The sequence below is a fragment of the Ictidomys tridecemlineatus genome, chromosome 8 (genome assembly GCF_052094955.1).
Source record: "Ictidomys tridecemlineatus isolate mIctTri1 chromosome 8, mIctTri1.hap1, whole genome shotgun sequence".
NCBI lineage: Eukaryota > Metazoa > Chordata > Mammalia > Rodentia > Sciuridae > Ictidomys > Ictidomys tridecemlineatus.
In genome coordinates, this window is record NC_135484.1 from 54,022,159 (window position 1) to 54,041,544 (window position 19,386).

Consider the following 19,386-nt stretch of genomic DNA (forward strand, 5'->3'; position numbering starts at 1 on the left):
TTTTTGTCTCCTTTTTATTGACTGGAGTGTATTGTTGGATTTTGATTATGAAATTTAATGCTCAGTTAATTTAATTCAATTTAATGCTGTTGGGGATAGTCTAGTCTGTATTGCTTCTGTGGGCCAGCAGATAACTAAAATGTTAATTGGTCATTGGACAGAGCTTTAAAAATGGTAGTTGGAAGATGGGATTGACAGTTAAATTGGTCTTATACAAATAATAGAAATGAAGCTCCAAGTTTACCAGGAAGTTATGACAAGAATACCATTATGTTTTTTATCTCATAGAATGTTTTTCATTTCAGATATTGTCTTTATTTATAGTTCAATTGGTGTCATTTTAAATCTTCCATGTTTCTCGATTGTTCTGGAGTTTTAAAAGGTTATATAAATTGCCAGTAACAATTTTTAGTACCCATATTTGCTAATGTTCACATTTGGGTAAGTTTCTATTAATTGATTTTTCTGCACAGTATGGGTCACTATTTCCTACTGCTTTGCATACTTGGTAATTTTTTATTGGATGCCAAATGTAAGTTTGGTGCTGGATATTTTTGTATTCCTATAAATATTCTTGAGCATTGTTCTGTGACAAATAGCTGAAGACAGTTTGGGTCTTTTATGTTTTGTGAGGTGAGAACAAAACAGTGTTTGTTCTAAGAGTGATTATTGTGGTACTGAGTGAGGAAAGACTCTTCTGAATGTCCAGTGCCTCTTAGATTTTGAACTTTCTAGTATGGACTGGTAGGAACCAGCTCTGATCCCAACCTTGTTGAGCCCTGGTTACCATTTCCTCTGAACTTTTTCCTTGGAGAGTTCCTTGTGGATGTGTTAATTACTATTTGAGAGGCCCCCTCTGCAGATTTCTCCACTTATCTCTGCACCTGCCCTTTGGCCCTCTGCCATGGAACTCTCTACCTTCACCTCCAGTGATTTTCAGCTCCATCTCTTCAACTAAGGAAGACAACTGGGCCCTGCCTGGGCTCCCTGCCTTATTTTATGACTTGGAGATCACTATTATTTGCCTAATATCCATTGTATTGGGGGCGGAGGAGAGGGAACCTTTCATATGTTTAGTTCAGCTTTTTAGTTGCTTCAGAATGAGTCTAGTCTCACTTCATTTTAGCCAGAAGAAAAATTCTCAAGATGGGATTTTAGTTTTGGGTTGGGGATACTGGGAATTGAACCTAGGGGTACTTTGCCACTGAGCTACATCCCCAGTCCTTTTATTTGCAACAGTGTCTTGCTAAGTTGCTGAGGCTGGCATAGAACTTGAGAACCTTCTGCCTCAGCTTTCCAAGTTATGGGATTGCAGGCATGTGCCATTGCACTTGGCTTCAAGACAGGACATTTTTAATGTCTCATTTTCAGTTATCAAGCTATACATAAATACGCTTTAACTTTTTTTCTAAATATTGTAGGTAGTGTAAATCTACTTCAGCCATCCCTGGTCCCATCCACTTGCCCTCCTCCATTCTAAAGGTAACTAACTGATATTAACCCTTCTTCCTCCAAAAATTTGTACATACATAATTATACCTATCTTTACAAAATATATCATGTGAATTTTTATTTTAACATTCTGCAAGTTTTTATTATTTCCAGTAAGATGTTCAACAATTCATTGCCACAATATTATTTTCTCTTAGTTGTTTTCAACTTTTTGCTTTTTATATTTAAATTTATTTTTTAGCGGATACATAAATTTATATATTAATGGGATACTATGTGATGTTTCAAAACATGCATTTTGTGTAGATGTTTAAATCGGGGTAAACATCTATGTGAAACACAGTTCTTGATGGTGAAAACATTTATCTGTCTTTAAGTCATCCTAATATGCAATAGTACACCAGAACTTCTTATTCCTATGTAGCTGAACTTTGTACCATTGATCTCCCCTTCCCCTCCTGTACTCTCCCAGCCTCTTAACCATCATTCCACACCCAGCTTCTGTGAGATCAACCTTTCTAGATCCTTCATATGAGTGAGATCATATATGGTACTTGTCTTTCTATGTCTGGCTTATTTCACTTAACATAATCACTTCCATCCATGTTGCAAATGAAAAAGACTTCATTCCTAAGTGAATCGTATTCCATTGTGCATATGTACTGCATTTTCTTTCTTCATTCCATCAGTTAGACACAGTTGTTTCCATTTCTTGTCTATTGTGAGTCCTCCTACAAGTTTGTTTGTTTGTTCACTATGTGTGTGATGTCAAAATGCATTCTACTGCTGCTACTTGGAGGTCTTTTCAAGTTTCCAAATTAGTGTATGTAGCTGTACCAAATACTTAAATTTCTCTGTTGGTATACTGCTGTGGTTTGGATGACTGTCCCCCATGTGTTAAAAGCTGGATCCCCAACTTGTGGTGCTATAGAGAGGTTGGAACCTTTAAGAGGTGGGCCCTAGTTGGAAATAGTTCATTCATTGGAACATGCTCTTGAAGGGGATGTTGAGATCCCAGCCTTCCTCTTCTTTGCTTTCTGGCTGCCATGAGGTAAGCAGCTACCTTAGTTATATCCTCCTGCCATGATGTGCTATTTGGCCCAAAAGCAGTGTGGCCAACCAGCCATGGACTGAAATCTCTAAAACTGTGAGCAAGAATAAACCTTTCCTCCTTTAAGTTGATTATCTCAGGTATTTTGTCACAGTAACATTTCAACCAACACCCAACATTGGTACCAAGAAGTGGGAGTTTGTATGACTAAACCTGAGAATAATGGAGGAATCTTTGGATTTGGTTTGTGGGGAGTTTGGAGAAGCAGGTTAGAGAAAGCCTAGGATGCTGTATCCAGAACTCAAAGGGCAATTCTGGTGAGGATTAAGACCAGAATGCTGATTAGTAAAGGTTTCTCAAGAGGTTGCAGGTGAAAATAAGGAATTGGACAGGCCATACCTTTTTACACCATGGTAAAGAATTTGATTACATTTTAGACATCCTTGAGACTTGATGGGAAGCTGAACTTAAAGGTGATAGACCAGTTTACCTGGTGAAGGAAATTTCAAGGCAGCTCAATATTCAGGTAGCAGTTCAGGTTTTATTGCTTCCTTTTAGCTAAATTTACTGTGAAAATCAGAAGTGAAGAGGGAAAATTTGGAAAACTTGAGTTTGGCTCTCCAAAAAAGAAACATGTTTAAAGGTGCTGCCAAGGATGGTGCAGTTGCCAAATAGATCTGCGTCATTGAAAAGAAGCCATGTGAGAGCTGGGCATGGTGGCACATGCCTGCAATCCTAGTAACTTGGGAAGCCAAGGCAGGAAGATCACAAGTTTGAGGCCAGCCTCAGCAAATTAGCAAAACCCTGTTTCAAAAAAAAAAAAAAAAAAGGTCTGGGATATAGTTCAGTGGTAAAGTGTCCATGAATTCTATTCCCAGTACCAAAAACTACAACAACAAAACTAGGCAGTGGCCACCACCACTATCTTAAGCTTAATTCCAGGCTTCATCAGAGATGATGCAACCCTGGCTGTCTGCATAGTGAAGTTCATAGTAGCTACAAATCAATCTGAGTGGGTGCCAGGGAAGCCATCCATGGAGAGATGTCACACCAGTGGCAATCTGGGAAGTCATTCAAGGGAGTGTAGGGTAGTGACAGGAACATTGAGAGGTGATAAATGGAAAAGGGTCACAGTCCATCCCTCTGGCTATTAAGCTTCCATATGTGCCCTTCTGCACATTTCAAAACTTTGCAACAATGAGATAGTCCGACATTTCTTCCTGACCTATATTTTCTTACAAATCAACTTCACTTCCCTTTCTCAAAATAAGAAGATGCCCAGTACTGGCAATCATTTTCATTGTTGATTACATTAATGACTCCTCCAATTCTGTCACTGTTTCATCAAATATTCTGTATTCTAAAAACTAAATTGTAAATTTAATCTCCCAAAACTTGTATATAAAATTAAAATGAAAGAAGAAAATGAAAATGGTTAGAACATACAAATAAATAAAAGAGGAAAGTGGAAAATCCTCAAAGCTATTGCGGTCCCTGTTTTTTTTAAACCTGTGACCTCCTTTCTCTACCTCTTTGGTATTTCTTTTGCTCTTGGCCAGAACCTTAGCTGGTTAGGATTCTTTACCTGGTAAAGACCTAAATATTAGAGCCAAAGTTTCTGATTCTTCAAATTGTTCTACCTATTTTGGTTTTATAGTTTTCATTAATCTTTACTATTGACATGGAACTGCTTAGACACCCAGGGCATCCTCTGTGTTGCAAATATAGTCCTTTTTGCCTCCTTTATGTATTAGCAATACAATCTCGTATTGGCAATCAGGATTGATCCTTCCAGCCAGAAGAGATACACCTTTTTCTGCCTATTTGTTAGGAACATAAGGAAGCCCAGGTGGCAGTCTCATCTTACATAAGTGGAACCATTGTTGTGTCCCTGGTTGAAGCATCCCCTGAGGACTAAAACCTCCAATTTTTAGCATTCTCCAGATGCTGGGATAAGAAGTATAATCATGAAGGAACTCGCTACTACTCTGTGATTCTTGGACCCATATACTCTGGTTCAAAGCATGTGCTACACTTTCAGGGTGGTGTCCCCAACTGCTGTCAAAAATGAGTAGTGGATGATCCATTTGACCTTATAATTAGATCAGCTACTTCTCGGTGTTGGACCATGTTGATTTTATGGGCATGAGCTCACTGCAACATATTTTTTGCTGTGAAATTTATTTCTTGCTTAGAAGCAATGCTATGGAAAAATGTCATATAAGACCTTCGGTAAGTATATGGATTGGAGGTGCTGCTGGCAGAAGCATTATGGGAAGGAAGGTAATACATATACAGAATATGGATTCATTCTAATGAAGGTGAATCTCTGGCCCTGTCATGATGAGAGAAGTCCAGTATCATCAACCTGCTACCAAGTAGATAATGATTAATCATGGGGTTGGCATTATATTGTATAATATAATATTATATTGCAATTAATTATATTCATTAGTGGTCTCAGCTCTGGACAGAATAGACACTTGGCAGTAGTGATGTCGGCTTGGAAAAGGGGAAGTCTGTTGCTAAGCTGACATATGAGCTCCATCCCTACTACTGTGGGATGTTCAGAGTCCCATTGAGAAAGCAGGAAGTAGCTGGAAAATGATGCTGATACTCTCAGGGCATATTATTTTGTCAACTTGATTAATAAGAGCCTCCTTTGCTATAGATGCCCTTTGGTGAGTATTAACTTAAGACCCAAATGTGATCATAGTCTGTGTTCAACCAAAAGCTTCGTCCCGAGCCCATAGTGCTCAACCAAATCCACATATTCCATCTTTGTGGGCCTATCTTAGAACACCCCACTCCTGGTACCAGTTCTGTTTCAACCTTTGGACAATAAGGAGACAGAAATCACATAGTAATTCAAACATGGAATGTTTAACATAAATAATCATTAACTATACCCAAGGATCAGCATAATGGGGGATTGTCTGATATGTAATAAATTCTAAAATATATAAGAATTGCAAATTTAGGAGCAGTGACTACCTTCCAAGGCTCAGATCCAGACTTCATTAGAGACTACCTAGACAAGGCTTACAAGAGAACAGAGAATTTCTCTGAGGTGACAAAGTCACCCAAGGAGATGCTGGAGGGATCCCTTCAGAAGAGGTTCTGTGCCAGAGGCACTCCACCCTGAAGGGCATGCAATGCTAGAATCAGACTTGGTACAAGCCACATGTATTGTGAGAACTTGATGCTGCTAAAGCCATACACACTGAAAGGATGTGCTTAGAGGAGCACACCAGAACTTTGAAGAGAAATCCTTCTTCTTCCTACAGATTTGCTCCAATACTCTCTCCTGACAGAGTTTAACATTTGCCAATTGACAAAGAGGAAACATTTACAAGGTCCAGATAAGTTATCGCAGAACAGAAAATGAATCTGAGCTGACTTATAACAAATTGATAACTTGTATGGTATCTTATGCTGAAGCTTGAGTTTAGATATCAAAGTTATCAATCTTCCTCTTGTTCTTGTTTTTTATATTCTGTTTCTGAAATAAGCTTGTGTGTGTGCATTTAAATATTTAATCCATTTTGGCAAAAGATGATAACTTAATTTGCTTTGAATAGACCCAACCTTCTCCATAATTAGAAAAAACTCATATGTCATGTATGTGTTAGAGTTCCGTTGCCATAACAAATATCCTAGATAATTAACTTAAAAAGAAAACGGTTTACTTTGGATCACAATTTTGCAGTTTTCATTCCATGGTCAATAGGCCCCACTGGTTTTAGGCCTATAGTGAGGTAATACTTCACGATTGGAATATGCAGCAGAGGAAGCTGCTTACCTCACAATGCCTTGGAAACAGAAGAGAGAGGAATGACTTCCAATATCTCCTCTGAGGGCATGCCCTCAGTGACATAACTTCCTGCCACTAGGCCTCACTTCTTAAAAATGTTTCACCACCTCTCAATAACACTATGGGCTCTGGACCAGGCCTTTAACACATGGGTCTTTGGGGACATTTAGGATTCAAACTATTGAAATATATATTTTTGGTCTAATAACTAGTAGTAAATAACAATACAAAAATTTATGTATGTAAATATGTTTCTTAGGTCTGTTCTATTTATTTATTGCTTTACTCAGATTTTGAAAAAGAACAAAAAAAAACAGGTTAAGACTTTACTAAGTCTGAGGAGAACTTTGACATTTGTAGGAAGAATAAAAGACTGAAGAGGGATTGTGTTCTTAAGTGAAACAAATAAGATGGTGCTTTCAAGTTTATTTGGATGCAGCTCTATTCAAATACAGTGGTTTCACCTAGTAAAACATAACCCAGCAGCAGGACCTCTGTCTTGGCTATCCCACCTACCTGGTAACTCTCAAAGTCACATTGAGAGGCTACGGTTGGCCAGCAGCAAGGGAGAGCTTATAGGAATGTAAATCAGTGCAAACTATCTTCCAAGATAGTAGATAAGAAAAATGAGATAAAAGGCTTAATGGGGGTAAGAATCATTTTTATTTATTCAAATGCTCATAGAAATAAAATTTGGGAAAAGATGTGATTACCAATCAGATCCAAATGGGATTCTGGATGGAGCTGTTTGGACTTGAAAAGCTGTAAGTTGGACATCTCCTGCCACATTGGGTAGGAAAACCTCATCAGTCCTCTTTTTGGGTTTAATGGGTACCTGTAATATTAAGCACATCGTATTGTTTTTTTTTTTTTAATGATGGTGAATATTGCTTGGTATAGCATAATAAAAGATCACTGTTGTTAATAAGACTAAAATCTTTGGTTCCATCTGGGCTATGCCTTCAGTGTGCCTTCTCATACCTCCTTTGCCACTTGTTATATGGGAAATTTTCAAGAATGAATCCATCAGTGGAAAGCCATTTCCAGCTAAGGACAAAAAGACTTATCTGTCTAAAGCAAACCACAAATTCCTTAATATTTTGTTACTTATGTTAATGCCAAGGTATTTTTTAGAAAATCATTTGTGTCCCTACATTTCAGCCACTTCCTCTTCAGTCAGTATTTATCTGGCCTGACTCAGAGGCCTTGTTTAAGAAGCCAGACCTTAAGTTAGGTCTGAAATGGTTCCAACTAACTTTGTGTCTTTCCTGGCCTTTAGGATTTTTACTTGGGGTCCCTTTATTGTACATACCCTGACCATCACCCACCTAAATCTCTCAAATATTCACTCTCTCCACTTAGGCACTTAGTCAGCTACATGGCAGCCTTTTCTTTTTTTCCCCCCATTTATTTATTTATTTATTTCATACATGACAATAGTGGAATGCATTACATCATAATTATCCATTCACAGCACAATTTTTCATAACTCTCTATATAAAGTATGTTCACACCAAATTATGCCATTATACATGAGCTCTCCTATTGATTTTCTTTTGCATTACAATTCTTAATACACCTTTATACCACAATTTATCATATCTCTGTTTGTATATAAGGTATGTTGACACCAAATTCACATCTTCATACATGTATTTTGTATAATGATGAACACCTCCTTCCACCCCCTCCTATTCCCTATCTAGAGGTAATCTTTCTCCCTTGCTCTCCCTCCCTACCCCACCTTGAGTCACCCCACTTATATCAAAGTAAACATTTAGCATTTGTTTTTTTAGGATTGGCAGCCTTTTCAATCACAAGAGCTGTGATCACCAACACGCCCAAAGTATGCAGAGTCTTCAAGAGTGAAATAGAGACTAACTGAATCTTGAAAGGCCCTGTGGTCACACATACACAAACTGAACTTTGCTTCCTTTTAGAAAAGGCTTTCGCAGCCAGGTACAGTGGCACACACCTTTAATTCCAGCGGGTCACCAAAAAGGAAAGAAAAGGCTTTTGCAAAATGAATAGACATAAAGTTTGCCCTCATGTATCCATCAGCACTACATCCATAGATTCAACTGTGGATCAAAAAAATATTTGAAAAAAATTGCATCCCTTTTGAACATGAACAGACATTTTTGTCATTATTCCATAAACAATACAGTGTAACAAGTATTTCCATAGCGTTTACATTGTGTTAGGTATTATAGTAATCTAGAGGTGATTTGAGGTACATAGGCAAATGTATGTAGAAAATACTATGCTTTTGGGGTGCCTTAAAATCTATAATGTTTATTTCCACTGTTCATTCAAAAAAAGATGTTTAAAAGTGCCATAAGAAAGTTGAAGTAGTAAGACAACCTCTAGCTTCAGAAAGTAATTAAGTTCAATATCAGAAAATATTTTTAAGAATTTTTTTTAATTAGGGACTTCAACATCTATGGATTTTGGTGTCCGTGGGAGTCCTGGAACCAATCCCCATGGGAACTGAAGGTGATTGCACAAAGATTGGTGAGCCAAGCATTGGTAACCATTAACCACAAGGCTCTGACTTGGTTAAGGTGTCAGCTAGTTTGGTCCCAACCTGTTTCTTCACTTTCTTTTCTTTTTCTTTTTCTTTTTTTTTTTTTAATTGTTGATGGACCTTTGTTTTATTTATTTTTATGTGGTACTGAGGATCGAACCCAATGCCTGACGCGTGCTAGGCAAGTGCTCTGCCACTGAGCCACAACCCCAGCCCTCTCCCCTTTCTTAAGTTTAGAAATATCGCAGCAAACTTTTGGACTAATAACTAGACCATCAGTTGAAGAATTACCCAATTTAAACAACTTCTGAGAATGACATAATTTTCTTTGAAGAAATGATTACATCCTTTCTTCCTATTTTTTCTGAAAATAAGGGGAAGAATTCTTAAATGTGTTGATTAGATATGCAAATCTTGGGGCTAGGGCTCTGAAAGATATTGGAGCAAAAAATATACTAAAGAAGTGTAGAGAAGGTAGTAAAAGAGTATGTAAATGTTGTTTTATATCAAGTAAAAGCTAAAATATTTTTTAAAATTCTTTTTTTATTTATTTTTTATTTTTGGTACCAGGGATTGAACTCAAGGGCACTTAACCACTGAGCCAAATCCCTAGTCCTTTTTGTATTTTTTTATTTAGAGACAAGGTCTTGCTGAGTTGCTTAGGGCCTCACTAAGTTGCTGAGGCTAGCTTTGAACTAACAATCCTCCTGACTCAGCCTCCTTCTGGGATTACAGGTGTGTGCCACTGAGCCCAGCTCTCATGTGTTTTAAAATGACTTCTGAAATTCTTTATTTCTGCTCTATTAGGAAAAATCAACTAAGGGAGCCAATGCTGCTAATTAATTATTATGGATGGTTTAAAAAATAAAATCAGAGATAGAACATAGCAAGTTGTTGATACTCATTTTCACACCCAATGATTGACTTGTAATTGAGAAAGTACCATTGGACTTAATGATTTCAACATTAGAATTGTTTTATCCAGATCCAAATTACCTAGATAAAATCTTTGTATACAATTTTTCTAATGTAAGTTTGAAAACTTAAACCTAAAACCATGACATCAGATTTAAAATTTTCATTGTTTCATACATGTAAGTGAACTTATCATTACTTACAGTCTTGGGTCTTTGAATTCTTCTTGTTAATTTATTGCCCATAAGATTAGTCTTTAAAACATGTTGGTGGGAGTATCTGGATAATGTAGAAGCAGAACTTAGGGAGCAGTGAGCCTGGGATATAAGGCCTATAAAGTTCAAAATGTTATAAGTTAGATCTTTGGCTCCTATAGGCCCAGATTTAATTATAAAATTTTAGAGCTTAAAATGGGGATGTAATCCAACTTTATCCATTTTGAGTGACGATGTCAAAATTTGGATGGAGTTTTTTGCCTGAGGGTCACATGATCACGTAAAAGAGGTGAATGACAGGAGACGTGGAAGCCTAAGTAGCTAGACTGCGAGCTGTTCAAACTAACTGACAAAGGCAATGAACTGGATTTGCAGGGTGAGGAAGAACAGCTCACAAATTTCTGACTCAAGCAACTGGATATTCAGCAATACCATTTGCTGGGATGGTGCCTCCTCTACCCCAAAAGGAGTCAGGCCTGTAGGAGGAGAGGAAGATGGATTTCATTTGACCTGCTGAACTTGTGAGCTGGAGACACCTGAATGCAGACATCCAGGAGTCACTGGATATATGGGTCTAGAGCTTGGAGGGGAGTTTCGAGCTGCAGGTGTGGACTTGGCCAACAGTGATTAAGCCGTGGGAACACAAGCAATTATCCAGAAACCATGTGAGGAGAAGAGGCCAGACAGAGCCCTGGATAACTCTGATGTTTAGAGGTTGGATACCGGAGGAGGAATTGGAAAAGGAGATTTAGAAGCAGCAGCCAGAAGAAGAGAAAGAAACCACAAGCCCAGACCCTTGGACATAAAGGGAAACAGAAACTTAGGAGAAGGGTGTGGTCATGTGAGGCAGGAAGTGAGGACCGTGTTCATCCACTGTGTTTGGAGACATGGAAGTCTTGTTGATCCTGACAAGAGCCACTTCAATGAAGAGGTGGAGACAAAAATCAGATTGTTGGTAGTGTGACAGAGAACTGAGTGATCCCCAAGTGCCATTCTCCCCTTTCTTCTTGAGTAATAAAACTCCAAATGTTTTGTTGCACACACAGAATCTTAGAGTAAAAGCTACATTTCTCAGTCTCCTTTGTGTGGTCTTAGTGCTGGCTATGAGACATAAGCAGAAGTGTCCTATGTGCTTCTAGGAACCTTCCTAGAAGGCACACTAAGGGAGAAGTGGTAGTTCACTAGGAAACATTAACCCAAAGGGAATTAAAAAAGATGCTTGGCTAAGCTGGAAGCATCAGATTGGAAAGGAGAGAAAGAAAAATTCCAGAGACTGTGGTGGGCACAGTGTAAGACAGGGAGCTGCTCGGGGTCAGTGGCCAAAACAGGACCCTGAGTGTACTTGATGCTTTGTCTTTGGCTGGGGCAGAAGTGACAGTGGCCAGGCAGGGGACACCAGTGCCCATGGTGAGGGCTGGGTGGCAGGCATAGAGGCAGAGAGTGGGGCCCTGTGGGCTTTACCAGCAAGCCCAGTTCTTCTCTGAGTAAACCCACTGTAACTTGATCTTTGACTTTGTCTACTCCTGAAAGACGGTTTTCCCAGCTATTCACATTGGTAAATAGCCAAATGGAAACACAGATAAAGGACAAACACATGTATGAAACTGTAGTAACCAATATTTGCATGATTACCATCTTGAGACTATTCTAAGTGTCAGATATGCATTAATCCATTTAATTCTCAGAACAAGTTTGAGGTAAGTATTCCCATTTTACTGAGAGGCTAATTAACCTATCTAAGGTCACACCACTAGTAGTGACAACATTCTAGCTATCTTCTCCAAAGCCCACACACTCGTGTGCCCATGCTACAGAACAGGAAGGAAGGGACTTGGCTGGTCCTAAGGATAGGACAAGCAGGGTTAATGATATTTGGTCATATTCATGATAGATCTAGAAGAGTACTTACATGTATTTAGTCCTCCTCTAATGGAAGAGGAAGCTAGGTTAGCATCATCCCGGGGTCTGCTGTTCCATTCTGCCTGCTGCTTGCACTGCCCAGAGAGCTATTTTAGGGAGGGTATTGGGGACTGAACTCCAACCACTCCCCAGCCCTATTTTGTATTTTTTATTTAGAGTCAGGGTTTCTAAGTGTTGCTAACAGAGTTGCTAAGTGCCTCGCTAAATTGCTGAGACTAGCTTTGAACTTGCGATCTTCCTGACTCAGCCTCCCGAGCTGCTGAGCTTACAGGCATGCACTACCACGTCCGGCCAGAGAGCTATTTTGATTGCCATTTTCACTGGACTCCTCGAGCTCTCAGCACCCAAGAAGCATAAAGGACTTCATGAATAATATTTGAGAAATGCGGTCACTGGTGTCCCAACTCATTAGGATGCTTTAAAATCCAATGAAGTACTCAATATTCTTTAAGTGGCATATTCTCCCAGGACCAGTTGTTATCGATTGAAACCTTTTAGATGTCAGTAACAAGGTGGAGTAAATTAGAAAATTCTGACAATAAATGAGAATTAAGATCCATTCATCCATGTGCTGTTCATTCATCCAACAAATATCATGGAGGACCCATGATGACCCATTGATCATAGCCACTGTGTTGTTATTGCTAGTCACTGAGGCCCTCCTGCAGTTCAGACCCCTGAGTCTGGATGACTCTTCCAGCTGGGGAGGGCTTGCTTACCGCCTGGGGAGCTCCTCTGGATGGACAGCTGCTCAGTGTCAGGAAGCTGACTCTGTAACTCTTCTATGCGCTGGAAAGCATCCAGCTTCACGCTGCGCTCCTGGGCGAGTCGGCTTCTCGTCTGAGGGTAAAGGGTTTGGGAAGCAGAGAGGCTTTGTGGCGTTCTCTTTAGTTCCCTCAGTTCACAGTGGGGTCTGAAGGGCCCCGGCTCCCTGATGAGGTGCAACCAGGTCTTCTCAAAGTCCTGGATAGGCTGAACTGAGCCTTCTGAGAACCAGGGTCCAGTTCATACAAGACCTTGGAGACCAAGCAATGACATCTGCACCAAGGACCCGTAAAAACCCTGGATGGTTTGAAACAAGAAAAGAATCGTTCTCCCTCAGTCTCAGCTGGGCATCTGCTGGGAGAGCATGTCTCCTGGGTCTGAGAGAAGAAGGTCCCTCCCCAGGGCTAACCTTTACATTTTCTTGGGTAGCTGTCCCTTCGCGTGGCTGACTCATAGTCCCCCAGCTAAGAGGAGCTAAGGCCAAAGTACACCTCATCTGTATAGATCATAGGATTCTTTTTTTCCTTTTACATGAATTATATCCTAATTGTTTTTAATTATTAAAAAATAATACATGCTGTAGTGGGTTGAATACTGTTCTCAAAATTCACATCTACCTGGAACCTCAGAATGTGACTGTATTGGAAATAGAGTCTTTGTAGGCAGACGTAATGAAGTTAGTATAAGGTCATACTGGAGTGAGACCTTAAGTTATCCCTACATCCAGTGACTATTGTCCTCACAAGAAAATGACAGGGTAAGGATATGGACACACAGAGGAACACATAAAGAAGAAAGACATGGGATGCTGGTGCAGAAACTGGAGTGGTGTAACTACAAACCCCAGAATGCTGAGAATTGCCAGCTGTCACCAGGAGCTGAGAGAGAGAGAGACATGGAACAGAGACTTTCTCAGAGCCTCCTAACAGAACAAATGTTGCCAACACCTCGATTTTAGATTTCCTGCTGCCTGAACCATGATAAAATTAATTTCTATTGTTTTAAGCCATCCAGATTGTGGTAAACCATCCCGTTTGTGGTAACTTATTACGACAACCCTGGGAAACTAAGACACATGCTAATTTAAAAAATTCAGCCACACGTGTTTTAAATCCTACTCCTGCTGTTCTGACCCAATGAGGAGGCCCCTGCATGCTCGCAGCTGTCTGAAAACGGGGAGGGGGCTGGCCTTGTGTGCATCGATACTCTCAACTGGAATTTAAATTTCAGTAGATTATCAGAGCTGCAGAGTTAGGTCCAAAGTCCTTCAATGTATTCCAGATATTTGTGGAGGATCCACAATGGGAAACATGTCAAGATTTCTTGAGCCAGGCCAGGGTTAAATAAATCTGAGGAATAGTAGCAGAGAAAAGAAACATGCCTACTGAGGACATATCTTGTGTCGGCATCTCCAGTCCTACTTCACAGAGAAAGATACGGTGACATCTCAGCATCTCATCAGTCAACATCTATCAACCAGTTAGTAGCAGAGCCAGGCTCTGAGTCTAGGTCTACTACCTGTTTCTGAGGCTTCTCTGCCTTCCTACTCCCCAAATATATAACAGTCAACATTTATTGAGAGCTGCTGGTATAAGTGCTTTGAGCTACCTAACTTAATCTTTACCCAAATCCTGAGAAGTAAATATAGTATCTCATTGCACTGAGAGGCCACACACTTCTCCCAAAGCCACACAGCTGGAGGGCTGGGGGTACAAACCAGGCAGTCTGACCTGTGTTCTTTCTAATTGACCTCTCCAGGCACAGGAGACAGGAAAGGACACTGATGCTCTCTGAGGTCAGATAGTCATTATCTTCCCATAGAGGTGGAGGCTAGAGGTGTGGCAAAGAACCCACAAATGGCCACGAGGGCTCTTGCAGGTCAAGAATTGCTCTTTGCGGTGGGTTAGCCCAGGGGTCTGTGAGCTGTCAGAAGAGCTAGAGGAGGAGTTTAAAAAGGACAAATGGTTTTGACATACATATAGTGAAAATATGTATTTATTGAAACCTCAAAATATCTGTTCTGACTACCTCTAGCATCTCTGCCATTAAATAATTAACAATTAACTCTGGAATTTTGGCAAATGGAATCTATGAATCTATTTTTGAGGTAGCTTATAGAAAAGCATAACATGAAATGCCAACTTTTCTTATAGGTTCAGACATTTATTTATTTATTTATTTGGCACTGGAGAATTGAACTCACATCTGAGCTATATCTCTAGTCCTTTTTATTTTTTTACTTTGAGTCAGGGTCTCACTAAGTTGCCTAGGCTGGCCTCAACCTTGCCATCCTCCTGCCTCAGCCTGCCTAGTTGCTGGGATTACAGGCATGTACTACCACAGCTGGCTTATAGTTCAGTCATTTTAGTGTTCTTTCCAAGAAATAAATGTGAAATTCTAATTTTCTTTTATTCTAAAACTGCTCATTTCCTTTCTTCGTTTCTACACAATTTCTTTAGCAACCCTTGAATTCAGTTTCAACCATAGACTTTTCCTTATTGATCTTTTGAGCCCCTGAAACCCTTGACCAATAATTTAATTTTCCCATTACTTTTCTGACTCCTACTGTCTCTGGTGGATGATTAAGGGCTTTGATCACCCCGTGGGTATATGTGAAACACCTTTCCTGTAAGGTACCATTTCTTTGTCCTCTTCTATTGAATTACATCCTGTGGTCTGCTTTGTCAGAACTTGAATTAATCTACATCTACATTATAATAAACCTCCTCATCTTTTTTCCCTGCGGGATATATTTAACAAAAAATACAATTGTGTCTGCAAGCCATTTTTGCCTTTCATTTTTGTGTCTGCATTTCTAGAAGCACTTGAATAAAATCCTTTTATAATAGCTTCCATAATACTTGCTGCTTTTCCAGGTTACTTCTCAGAATTTTCCAAAGGATGCCAAGTTCAAAGGCTAGAGTTGGGTAGAATGTGCTTTTTAGGTGGTCAGTGGGTGCCGAGATGCTGAGCCTTGGGGCAGTTAGGCCCTCTCTGCTCATCCAAGCAATTATCCCAGTGAAGTCTAGATATGACCATTTCCCCTAATGTGCCTAGAAGTGGCAAAGGTGGCTGCTATGGAGGGCAGGAGAGAGATATGGAAAGGCAGGGGGAGTGAGCTGGCTCTTGGGGTGCCCAGATTGGCTTTCACCGGAGCTCACCTGTCGGAGGTCTCGCTCCATCTTTCTCCGCTGCAGCTGGCCCAGTTTCGAAGCCCTCTCAGCCTCTTCGGTGAGGAGCTGCAATTGCTGTTCTTTGTGGCCCACTTCTTCCAAGAGCTTCTCCATGCTGGATGTTTTTATGACATCTAGCTGCTGCCGGGTGAGAGCTTCCTGGGTCACTCTGTGTTCTAGCTCCTTCAACAGCTGGGCCTGTGGCAGGAAGGGCCAAGCCAGAAGACAGCAGAGGTGGGGCATGGCAACAATCATCCCCGCTACCAGGGCCCGGGGCAGGTCTACATGGTGCTCTGGGTGACATAGCCCAGGCAGCAGCAAGGGCACCAGAATCTAGCCTGGCTCTGAGGCAGCAGTCAGGGAAACAGAACAAACAAGCACGTAACATAATAAGCCAGGTAAGTGATAATGCCACCATCTGGCAATAACAGATCAAGTAACTTGGTCTTCTGAGAGCAACATTTGATGATAATGTGTATGTTAATTAGCTCATTAACCAAATAATCACATCTATCATAAACTATATTTTCATTGCCATGGAGCCTTTATCATGGGGGAAGAGCAGAGGGCTGGTTTAACTGCACAGACAGGAGCAGGCGTGGGATACAAGCAACTAGCTTGGAAGGGAAATTTTGATTTTGAAGGAAGGAAAAGAATAGTGATCATCTGGTTCTGTCCCAAAGTTTTTCAAATCAGCAGCACTTTAAGTACTAGGTGGTCATTCTTAGTTATGACATTAGCAATGATTATTCATATTGGTATGGCCACTTTACAGCTAACCAAGTAACTCACTGAGGCACAATCACAGAGGAAGTAGAATGCAAAATGCACAAGTCATATTTCAGGTTTTAAATATGTCCAACTTTCCCAGGCTGTTAAAACTGTTCTGACTCTAAACCTAAGAAAAATGTGGGGTGCCAATTTTTTCTTAGGAGTTCAGTCATATCTCAGTGTATTTTTCATGATATAAATGAGTGTCAACCTTGTATCTCTGTGCTTCATTCATACTCAGAAGGTTGACACAGTTAGGGAAAGTTTAGAGCTTATACTGCATGCTCCTTTGTTTTGGGGCCAGTCACCATGGAGAAGCAGCCACTCCTGAAAGGAAAACTTTGGATGTATCATCAGAAAGGACCCAAGTCTTTCCACTTGGGGGCTAATACTGAAGCTTGGACAAAACCCCCAGACTTAGGTTGCTGTGTATGAAGAGTGTACACAGACCACAAAAAGCCAAGTTCAAGGCAGAGACATAGGTCCCAAGACACCCTTTGATAAAATGATCCTCAGAGAAACACACACACACACACACACACACACACACAATGATCTTGCTTATGAAAAATATTTTATCATTATAACTAAAGGTTAGTAAGAAAAAAAAAAGTCTCTTGGCTACTGCCCTTGGTTTCTGGACCGAAGAGGAGACAGGAAGCTATCTTTTTCTGTCTAGGCCATCTGCTCAGCTTCACCCTGTGGAGCTCTGGTGATTGCTGCCGAAGCCACAGTGCCAGTTGTAGTGGCCACACTCAGCTTTGCAGAGAAAGTTCCAGGAGGGGGAGGAGGAGGGTCTGAAACTCAGATACCTGGTCATCCTGCCGCTTCCGCATCCTGGCATTGTCAGCCTGAGCGCTGGCCAGGGCCTGCCTGAGAGCCAGCAACTGTTGGCGAAATAAACCTGCTTCCCGCTCTGCCATCAGCTTGATGCGCAAACATTCTTTTTTACTTCGAATAGATTCCTGTAAACATCCCAAACACAGTAAGATAAGGAATAAGTTTCCATATTTTTTGTTTCACAAGTAGTGCCTAAACCATCCATCCTTTAAAACTTCCAGTAGAATGGAGTTCTTGCTGGACACTGCTTCCGTGATTGTAATTAAGAATAGTTCAAGAGCCGGGCGGGGTAGCGCACACCTGTAATCCCAGAGACTCGGGAAGCTGAGACAGGAGAATTGCGAGTTCAAAGCCAGCTTCAGCAACGGCAAGGTGCTAAGCAAATCAGTGAGTAAAATACAAAATAGGGCTGGGGATGTGATTCAGTGGTCAAGTGGCCCTGATTTCAATCCCTGGTGGGTGGAAGGAAGGAAGGAAGGAAGGAAGGAAGGAAGGAAGGAAGGAAGGAAGGAGCAATAGATCAGAGTAAATAGACTTTCAGGAACAGTCAGTGGAAGTTTCCAAACCGCTATCTATCAACATGTGCTTTGGCTTCAATTTGCTTTAAAGCAGATTTTCCATCTACTGGTACTTCATTTTCCTCAGATGCATCAAGCCCAAAGACATACAGTATTTTGACAAAGAGCTTTGAGCCCTTGTTCAGATCTCTCCTTCATCTTTTCACTTTCTTTGTGCTCAATTCTCTAACTGTTCTCCCTGGCCAGTTGCTTCTTTTCTGTTTCCCCCCAAGGCTCTGACGTTGTGGCCAACTGTCAGATTTTTCAGCGTGGCTGTCCCTGCCACATGACACCAGTACATCAGCTGCAGTGAGGCAGGCTGAGGAGGCCCCCTGGGGCTGCGGAGCCTCCCTCCCCAGCACTCACCTTCTCTGCCCTGCTCAGCTGGCCCCGGAAGTGTGTCTGCTGCACAGCCTGCCTCCAGAGGCCTAGGCTCCTCACTTTGCACACCAGGGCTGCCAGGCTGCGGTTGTCCTGCTCCAAGGCCAAAAGCTGCTCCTATCAAGAAGGCTCAGTTTCAGAAAACCCTGCCCCCAACTCTTTTCCCAGGAAGAGCATCAATTCTAACATCAAAAACATGACACAATTGTGCAGTGAACCCTGGTCCCCCTGGAAATGGCTGCCCAAATGCTTTCTCAGGGAAACCAGACTGGAAAGCAAGCCGGGTGAAGGGTGTGGCAGATGCTAGGAAGAAGCACTGACATCCCACTACTAAGTGAACTCATGTACCTTGGCTGCGTTTTCTTTTATTCCTTCATCAGGCCTGGCAGAGCCCCATTTCTTCCTTAGCTCCTTCATATTGGTGATCCCTTCTGTTCTCACTTCACTGATGAGCTCACACACTTTCTGGGTCAAATTAAGCCAATTCTCATCCAGCTTCTCCTACAAATTATAGACTCATGTCAAGAGAGTATAATGGGTTTGGGAGGCGTGAAGGACAGTGGAGAAAGAACTATTTTGCCTTCTGAAACCTAACTTTTGGAAATGATTCCACATTCAAAGATCCTCCACCCAGATAATTTTTCCAATGTGGATTCTATGGAAGTCACAACAGTGGCCCCTTAAGCATTAATCTTTCATCCACAGGGCTTCATCATTTGGACACCTTCATGTCCTAGAGTATGCCTTGCTTGTCAAGACCACGGCAACGTGAGTCAGGAGGACAGTGGGTAGAATGCGAGAGGTCAGAGGTAGAAATCCTACCGACAGAATCGCCCCCTGGGAAGGGTTACTTGGAACAATTGAATTTTGCTGTGAGGTTGACTCAGGGCAGAATCTGACCAGAAAAGACACTACAGATGACCCATCACTGAGGAACTCCATTAAATATGGATAAGTGGAGGAAGGAATCAGGCTGGCTGCCTTCCTATTTAGGTTCTGGCAGAA

General features: G+C 41.1%; 1 protein-coding gene across 6 annotated transcripts in view; it reads right to left on the reverse strand.

Annotated features, from left to right (window-relative positions):
• Positions 1 to 6,961: 6,961 nt before the first annotated feature.
• Positions 6,962 to 19,386, reverse strand: part of LOC101969599 (uncharacterized) — a 171,852-nt gene continuing 159,427 nt past the window's right edge. For 4 of the 6 annotated variants that reach the window (XM_040283177.2, XM_021729725.3, XM_078019521.1 and 1 more), the window contains 7 exons: positions 18,730 to 18,882; positions 18,367 to 18,498; positions 17,416 to 17,568; positions 15,821 to 16,030; positions 12,614 to 12,734; positions 9,963 to 10,090; positions 6,962 to 7,152 (listed from right to left, as the gene is read on the reverse strand). In XM_040283177.2, coding sequence (XP_040139111.2) covers positions 7,027 to 7,152; positions 9,963 to 10,090; positions 12,614 to 12,734; positions 15,821 to 16,030; positions 17,416 to 17,568; positions 18,367 to 18,498; positions 18,730 to 18,882 — 1,023 coding nt within the window. In that variant the 3' untranslated portion in view covers positions 6,962 to 7,026. The other 2 variants (XM_078019519.1, XM_078019520.1) reach the window with 2 other exon arrangements.